The sequence below is a fragment of the Gastrolobium bilobum genome, unplaced genomic scaffold, assembly GCF_033153095.1.
Source record: "Gastrolobium bilobum isolate Gb01-03AN ecotype WA unplaced genomic scaffold, APGP_CSIRO_Gbil_v1 utg13107, whole genome shotgun sequence".
Lineage (NCBI taxonomy): Eukaryota > Viridiplantae > Streptophyta > Magnoliopsida > Fabales > Fabaceae > Gastrolobium > Gastrolobium bilobum.
Window position 1 is genome coordinate 89,869 of NW_026895812.1, and position 8,923 is coordinate 98,791.

General features: G+C 34.9%; 1 protein-coding gene across 2 annotated transcripts; it reads right to left on the reverse strand.

Moving 5' to 3' along the window:
• Positions 1-706: 706 nt before the first annotated feature.
• On the reverse strand, positions 707-6,435 carry LOC133296130 (chaperone protein dnaJ 72). Of its 2 annotated transcripts, none has more exons than XM_061495078.1 (3): positions 5,793-6,435; positions 3,812-3,881; positions 707-1,029 (listed from the first exon to the last, which is right to left on the reverse strand). In XM_061495078.1, the coding sequence occupies exons 1-3, from the start codon at positions 6,200-6,202 to the stop codon at positions 952-954; spliced, it is 558 nt and encodes a 185-aa protein (XP_061351062.1). In that variant the 5' UTR covers positions 6,203-6,435; the 3' UTR covers positions 707-951. The 2 variants fall into 2 exon arrangements, with proteins under 2 accessions (XP_061351062.1, XP_061351063.1); XM_061495079.1 differs by having other exon boundaries at positions 925-1,078.
• Positions 6,436-8,923: the final 2,488 nt, after the last annotated feature.

Here is an 8,923-nt window from a genome sequence, read left to right on the forward strand (position 1 = left end):
TGGTTGGTTTGCAAATGATGGATAAATGATATCTGGATAATATAAATAGATAAAAACAATTTTTTAAAATATAACTTTTTTATTTTTAAAAATTAATTTTTAAATATTTTTAATTTATAGATTAGGTTGTATTATAGATTATTAAACAATTTAAAAGTAATAGTTTTAAATAAAATACATAAAATAACTTACAAAATTTAATTGGTGTGTTTTAATGAGGATGAAATTCACAATATTTTTGCTTCAAACCCCAAATGATTTCATAAAGTGTGGAAGAAGTTGTATTTTCAAACTCCTAAAACCCCCCATTCAATGGTGTCTTTCTGCCTATGGGAGAAATGGCGAGTAATAAAGAGAGAGAAAATCACTTATGCCTTTTAAAACATTTCACGAGTTTGCTCGCTAAACTTCCACCAGTGAGTTAGCCTTCTGCTTGTTAGACTGCTGGCATCGACGTGCACGTCAACGAGCAACAAGCTAACAGCCATTTTCACATATTTTTCCTTTTTCACTCAATTCAACACTTAACATTTTATTTTAACAATCTCATGAAATTCTTATATAGTTCATTATTATTCCAGCCCACAATTATTATTCATATATTAGGGTTCTTACACTCAGCCAATGGAATACACTAGTAGTAATTAGTAATTACAGTCTATTTACATGAATCTAAATTTTATTTTATTTTTACATGTATAAGTATCAGCGTCCATTGATCACATTCTAACATTGAAAATTGAAGAGCAATGACACGAGCAGTTAGTGAAGGAAGGATATATCACTAAATAAAAAAATCGCAGGAGTCAACAAAAGGAACATGCAGAAGAACAATCGCACTCTTCTGTACTCTTCTTGCAACCAACCCCAAAAAATGAATTCCTTCATTCATTATTAATTAAACGTGAAGAAGCTTTCAGGTGGCATGTGAAACGAGAACAGATAAGTCAATCAAGGACGTTCCTTCACGTTATCTTCTCTATAAGCTTTGGCTTTCTCAATGGACTTCATGGCTTCTTCAAAAGATTTCTGAGCGCAAAATAAAATCATAGAAGTGCAAAGGAACAATTCAGTATCTCTGCACATAAAGTTATCATGTGAAGCTTCAAACATTATCATACAGAAATTTCCAAAAATCAATTACTAAATAGTAAATACTTGTTTTATACACGTAAGCAAAACACTCAATGTGCTGCCATGCCATCAATGACAAGAAATGATGACATGTATTTCACATATATATTTCAAGTTTTATCAGTCCTATCTTTTCAATTAAATAACAGCGGCATTCTACAATGTCTTATAAATACCATTATAGTAACTTTATTGTTAGAATCTAGATAAATTAGGGCATAACAAAATCCAAGATTCTTATACAATTACATAGGAAACTTAATATCATGTTTGTATTTAAAATTCATGAAACTTCTTGGCTACCCATAGTTAATAGCTTCTTGCAAGGTCTTAACGCAGAAGAAACAGAGCTATTGGTGATGGTTTGGTTTGTATGGGGTGTGATACAGCACAGCAGAAGAAATCAAGGGAAGAAGGAAATCTGCAGACAAGCAAGAAAAAGATCAAGTTTCCTTTATTGTTGTGTGTGTTCCCTTCGATCCCTGGGTTACTACCCAGTCTTTCCAATCTTTTCTTTCTATTCTGTCTAGTTCCCCTATACAGAACACCGAGCCCCCCTTTTATAACCACCGACTATAACTAACTAACTTGGTAAATATTACTGCAGGAATACACTCTGCAAATAATGGGCTTATTACTATGCGTAACAGGGTGAGGGGAAAGAAACTTAGCCGGATAAGGAACAGTTCCAAGACCAGCTGCTCAGATTTCCAGAAATGCAGAAGCTAACTTGATTGCATTTAATCAGGCTAAACCGAGCCTCATACTTCAGGATCACTTGGTTATACAAAACCCAATAACCATACCAATAAGGGTCAGTTTGGAATGGATTTGTAAAAATAGGGGAGAAAAATTCATGAAATAGTTTGATATGCATGAGCAATAGAGGGGTTTTGACCAAAAAAATGCAAATTTCAAAAAAATCCACCTGTTTAATTCGTTGACCAAACGTTTTACCGGACTAACGCAGGAAGACGCGTTTCAGATGGTTACGCGTTTAGTCGCGCACCTGACACATGCGCGTTTTTGACAAATCTGAACATGTCTGTACCAGGTACGTGTCTGAACACGTCTGTACCAGGTGCGTGTTTCTGACAAGTCTGATGAGCACAATACCAAGATTCGTCATATTCAGGCACGCATTCCGTGGCATAGTCGCGTCACAGTCAGAAACGCGCACCTGGTACATACGTGTTCAGATTTGTCATAAACGCGTATATGTCAGATGCGCGACTAAACGCGTAACCACCTGAAACGCGTCTTCCTGCATTAGTCCGGTAAAACATTTGGTCAACGAACTAAACAGGTGAATTTTTTTAAAATTTGCATTTCTTAGGTCAAATCCCGCAATAGAGGTAAGGTAGAAAGGAACATGCATGAGGGATTTTCTTGTAACTGCCTGGACATGTGGCAGCAAGGGAAAGGAGAAAGCGATAGTGGTATTCTGTAAGAGTAGAAGAGGGGATAATGTGAGAAGAAAATGGGTGAAAACGGTGGCAAGAACTCAGTTAACAAGTGGGATTTGGGAGAAGCTCACAATCTCTGTATTCTATTTTCAGTTTTTGTAGTTTCTGGGTTAATCCCCCATCTGCTGCCACATCAGAGTGGATTTCTAAATCTGTAAGGCGGTGACTGAATGTTCATTCTGTAAAACTTATAGTGGCTTACAAAGGGTTGTTGTTTGCTTGGGAGGTGGGTCGCCGGAAGGTTTAGTTGGAAGGAAATGCTCAATTTATTTACAGGTGCATCACGTAGAATTTGGAGGACCTTTCTAATAATGGTACAATTTTGCAAGACATCTAATGTTTTGCCTCTTGGTTTAATGGTTCTATTGTGGTTACGTTCCACATAACTGTAATATGGTGGCTGATTCAGCAGCTAGTTTTGCTAGAGAAAGTGATATTTGTATCTTACTATAGGATCTTCCGAGCCCGTTTGACACCTCTCTTTTTTAAGCTAAAAGCTACTTTTAAGATAAAACTAAAAAAAAAGTTTTAAAAATAAAACTAAAAGCTGTTTGATGATTATATAAAATTTTAGTTTTAAAGTTACTTAAAAGCTTTTTATTTAAAAAAGATACAACTTAAAAAAATTCCTCCTGAAGCTTTTGCTTTTTGGCTTTTTTCTTCATTATAAAAAAAAAGCTCTTTTTATTATAAAAGCTTTTGTAAAAACCTGTTTAGCCTAACTTTTGCTTATAAGGAGAAGAGCAGCAAAAAAAAACCGACCTCATTCCATCTCTTGAGGCTTAATTTATCATTTAAAAAAGAATCTTCAGATAAAAAATAAAAAAAAAGGCTCATCCCGACTTTAGGGTTAATTGTATGCAGCCTCACTCTTGCATTTTTGCAAAGAGGTCGTTTCTCACACTTGAACCCATGAGCTTCCGGTTACAAAAAGCAACCTTATCATTGCTCCAAGGCTCACACTCTGATAATTTTTTTATTTTTTATTTTTTTCATAAAAAAAATAATATTAAGAAAAAAAAAAACCTATGCTTATGGACCAAAAACATGTTACATGATTATTATAATTATAATATCAACTTTCATAATTAAACTGAATAGGAAAATGAAACAAAGGCAATCATAAGCTGAGATATGGTACAGTACAACAAAAATGGAAGATTAAGGGAAAAAAGAAATCAGCAAAAAAAGTGAAAATCAAATAAGCTTACCCCAGAATTTTGCATCTTCCATAAGGATTCTCCGCTTGTATTGATGACAATTATCCCACCTAAAATAGCTCTGGATGAAAATCTTCCATCAGGTTATCAGCATGATGTTTTTAAACTAAAAGCAGCTAAGCACTTGATAGTTATTCATAGACACAGATTAATGATGATGAACAGGTAGAGATAGAAGTCAAGTCTATATAATGCTTATGTAACATGGCAGAAAAATTAAAATATTATTTTTTTAATAAATAATTATGAAAACGTAGTAGTTTTGAATCTATTTACGAATCTATAACAATCAGCCGCACCCAAAATTAGGTGAGACTAGTATCACCCTCTAAAAGGCGTGTTTGGGGCTTGGTCGCGCCTCATTTCAGGCGTGATCAGTCCCGCCCAATTTCAGGCGCGACCCAGCCCTTAAGAAGTTTGTTGGATTACTTTGTTCTATGATTTAGCACTTCTCTATTGGCTGATATTTTCTCCTACTGGATAGTACTCTGAAATACCATCTCATGGATCACACATGCCGCACTTGGAATATTATCTTTCTAGAAAACTGTTCCAGTACTATTTCTCCCACTACTGCTAATGTAGCTGACAAAAAAAAAATTGTTCCAGCACTTTGATTATGAGTTTGTGAATTATAATAATTTAAAATATTTTTTATTTTTAAGTTCTGTTATAATTATTAAATCTATTTCTTATATTTCGATAAGAAATAGTTTGATAGGAATTAAACTATTAAGAGAGAGAGGCTCAAAGCCCTGGGAGTTTGAGATAGGAGAGTCTTGGAGGGAGGGGCAGTAGTCATTTTTGGACTTCTTGATTGAAGACAAAATTAAGTTTAGGTCAAAATAGATCTAGAGAACAAGATGTGAAGCTCTTTGCCGCAACAAAAGACTCTAGGAAGAAAGGGGTATTGGTTTCAAGCTCATAAAAAAACCAAGACATAACTAGATAAATAACTATGAAGCCTGAGCTGCATGTGCTTTTTGACTTTCTTTTCTTCAACAAATTTATGCTACAATGATGGAAGATGTTGTGAGGTGTCGATCAAACAAGAATATTAGGAGACTCTGCATTGTGGTCGGTCAGTTTTCATAACATTAGAGGCTGGCCAGTAGTGGGTATCTTTGTGATGCTAGAGACCGAATCAGTGTTGTGTCATTTTGTATATCTACTTCTGCATGCTGTGCAATTTCCAGCCATGAAAAAGTGCAGTTTAGGTAGTTTATTAATCCGTGAATCACTAAAATATGTATTTAAAGAGCAGGGATGACTATATACAAATTTTTCTAAATAGTTCTCTTTGGAATAGAGTAACTTATATATCACATGGACGTTCACCGCCCTGTTCACCTTGTTCATGGAAAAAGGGAATCCAAAGAATAGAATTACTTAACAATGGGAAGTCAAGAAAAAAAAAATCCCTTAAAACCTGGTTAGGTTGTTACTGTAAGGGAAGTGAGGTATCTCAAGGCTGAGATCATAAGCATGGAAAAAAAGAAGTCAAATTAGTGCTCTTCAAGAATTACAGAACTGATATTGAAATATGTGTGATCTTCAATGAGTCAATGATTGCAAATCAAAGACCAAACTTTCTAACTACATAAGCATGATATGATTATAAAAACCACCAACATGTTCACAATGGAATACTACCTTCAGTCAGTATTATAATCCATACACTGTACTTGTGGTTTTCCTCCTTAATTTTCCTAAAACTTTGGTGAATATAATTGAAACTCATGCTAGAATCATGTACTAAAAATGGATAATAAGTTAATTTGTGATTGTTTTAAAAGGAAATCTATCAAAAAGTTCATTAACAAAGTTACTAAAGTCGATGTACAACATAGGGTTATTTTATTTTCTTGAAGTCTCCAGAAAAAACCCAAATTAAAAAATCTAGGACACCAATTAACAACAATAACCATCACAATTATAATCAGAAAAAAATAGAAAAAGGAAAGTGCATTACGCTGCGAAGCTAAGATTAAGAAGAGAAGATCGCGCCGTCAAAATCCGAAGAGCGAGCTCAAACTTGGACGCGAAGCCATCACCATTGAACCCAGACCTAGATCTATATTCGTAACTGCTCCCACTCCTACCGTATCCATAATTATACTGAGAATAATAGTTGTTGCTGGCGGCTCCACCGCCGGCGCCGGAACGCCACCGGAAATTGAAATCGGCGCGCTTGCGATCGTCCATGAGGACCTCGTAGGCCTCGGAAACCTGCTTGAATCGAAAAGTGGCGTTGTCCCTAACGGCCCTTGGAGATTGGGAATGCTTGTCAGGGTGGAACTGAAACGCCAATTTCTTGAACGCTGCTTTGACTTCTTCCTTCGTTGCGGTTCTATGTAAACCTAGAACCTTGTAATGGTCCATTCTTCTGTGTTGTTTTGATGTTGAATTGGATTAAGGGTAAGTGTGTGTGTTGGTTTTCTAAGCTTGTTTGATTTTATTTTTCTTTGGGGTTTTTTATTTATTTTTTTCCTTTCTCGGGTGGATTTTCTCGGGAAAGTGGAGAGGTAGAAAATTGAATGGGAAATCGGAAGAGAAAAAGGGGTATTCATGGCGGGAGTCGTGGCAGCGCTTTGGCCGCTTCTTTCCTAGGCAGAGATGGAGCTATTGATTCTAGTTATTGTACGTAACATTGTACACGTGATAATTGTTATAAATTTTCTTTACCAAAAAATTATTTTTGTAATTTTTTTTTTAATTCTTATTATAAATGAGTGAAAGTTGAATGTACTTCTTGAAATAAATAAATAAAAGAGTAAATGACAATATCCACGAAGCCTCTATTGATCCCTAGCAATAAAAAAGAGACATAATGGTCTCTTAAATTACAAAAAACAGGCCACATTAGTTCTTATGTTAAATCCTATCCAACGGCTCAACTAACGGTGCACACTTGGCACGTTAGTTTGCTGACGCGGATTTGAGTGGTCCACCGTGGATGTGGAGACGACGACGTGACCTAGCATCAGTTGCATCTCCAACGCCCTTATTGGTCCCTGACAAAAACTACGGGGCCTTTTTTGGTCCCTAACTAAAGAAAAACAGCGACATAAAATCAGAGGATTTCTATGCAATCAAATTTGTTAAACCTAAAGACATGGATGTACAACAATCTGAAATTCAGCTTTCTAAATCATGAAATCATTGTATGACAATTATTGTTTCAAACGAAAGTGCAATAATTCAAACAACATATAAGCTAAAACTTTGTTGTATACCAAACATAGAAGTATGTCCCTAGCTTAAATGATAAGACATCTTAAACAATACATACAACATTGCTGCTCTACTTTAGACTTCAGAGAAATAGAATTGACTAACATGCATATCTTCTCTATTCACTTTTATTGTCATATTTTTACCAACAAACACATTACTTGTCAATGATGAGAGTCTACAGCAGTGCAGATACTAAATAACATAGCTAGTTACAATTTTGCAAAAATATCCCCCTCTTTCTTCAACAGAAAAATTTAAAAGTTATTCTATGAGTAGGATAGATAAAGGAGGATATAAAAATGAAACTTACAGAAAACCAAGAACAAAAAAATAATACCATGAAACCCTCAATCTCTCAGTCAATTCATAGTAAAAAGAACCTTCAAGAGTTAAGCCAAGTGAACACTTTCATTTTCACCCCAAATTAAATGTAAATTTGAAATTTAATTTTTAAAAATACTAGCATCCTCTTAAACTTACATACACCCAAATCCATAAAACATAGAGCATAGCAGCAAAGTTTTGCATTTATTATTACCACTAACCTCTAATATCAATCAATCATAAAAAGATCCTCAAGACTAGAAGGACAAAGCAAAACCCCTCATCTCCAGTCCTCACGAATATCAAGCAGTGCATACCATTGCATATATCCAACGGTGAACCTTTTACCAAAATTGTCTTTACTTCAATAGTTTCATAATTGGCATACAGTAAATAAACAAGAGGAAAGACCCAAGGAAAAGTGATAGAGGTTTATAAATTAAATTAATCAAAGCAAAATTGAGAACTAGATTACAATGTCTACTATCTTCAAAACACATTCTTGGGACAACATAAAAAGCTGCCACCCCAGAATCAAACTTCAACTATCAGTACCCAAAGCAAGTAAAAAATAAAAAATTATATTCCAAATTTCACATAGGACCAAGTCAAAATTTACCCCAAAAACTAAAATTATTAAAACATTTATGTAGCAAGAAATTCAAAACAAAACTAAAAAATCGGCACTCCAAACTCCAGGAAAAAAAAGAGTGTTTTAAGTTGAAGTGTCACCCAAAACTTCAAAACAAACCCACATCACAGTATAACAGTTAAACGATGACGACCACTCAAAAGAGTGAAACAATTAAAACAAAAACAACCAAGTCGTGGATGTTCCAACAATGATGTTTCAACAATGATGTTTCAACAATGATGTTTCGTAGGGTTGATGAATGTTTAACTTTACCTTCTCGGATTGCATTAACATATATAGTTGTGGTTGGTGGAAGTGTCATACAATAGTTTCATGATTTAGAAAGCTGAACTTCATATTGTTGTACATCCATGTCTTCTGGTTTAACAAATTTGATTGCATAGAAATCCTCTGATTTCATGTCCCTGTTTTTCTTTAGTTAGGGACCAAAAAAGGCCCTGTGGTTTTTGTCAAGGACCAATAAGGGCGTTGGAGATGCAACTGATGCTAGGTCAGGTGTCCACACGACCATGGAGATGCAACTGATTATCAAAACATCGTCATCTCAACATCCACGGTGGACCACTCAAATCTGTGTCAGCAAACTAACGTGCCAAGTGTGCACCGTTAGTTGGACCGTTGGATGGGATTTAACAGAAGGACTAACGTGGCCTGTTTTTTGTAATTTAAAAGACCACTATGTCCCTTTTTATTGCTAAGGACCAATAAGGGCTTCGTGGATATTGTCAGAGACCAAAAAAGGTATTTACTAAAAAAAAACAACAACTTGAACAACGCTATTATTGAGGTATAACATTATGATATTGTTACTGTCAATCTCATTGACAATTTGTTTTACTGTTAGATCGATTGTATGGATCTAATGGTTCTGATTTAACTTTCTAAAA

Excerpts from the sequence above, each read along its gene's own strand:
- LOC133296130 (XM_061495078.1), bottom strand. The coding sequence starts at position 6,202 with ATGGACCATTACAAGGTTCTAGGTTTACATAGAACCGCAACGAAGGAA. Across the intron at positions 3,882-5,792 it reads CTTAATCTTAGCTTCGCAGC|AGCTATTTTAGGTGGGATAA; the intron begins GTAATGCACTTT and ends ATTTTCATCCAG. Across the intron at positions 1,030-3,811 it reads GGAAGATGCAAAATTCTGGG|AAATCTTTTGAAGAAGCCAT; the intron begins GTAAGCTTATTT and ends TTTTGCGCTCAG.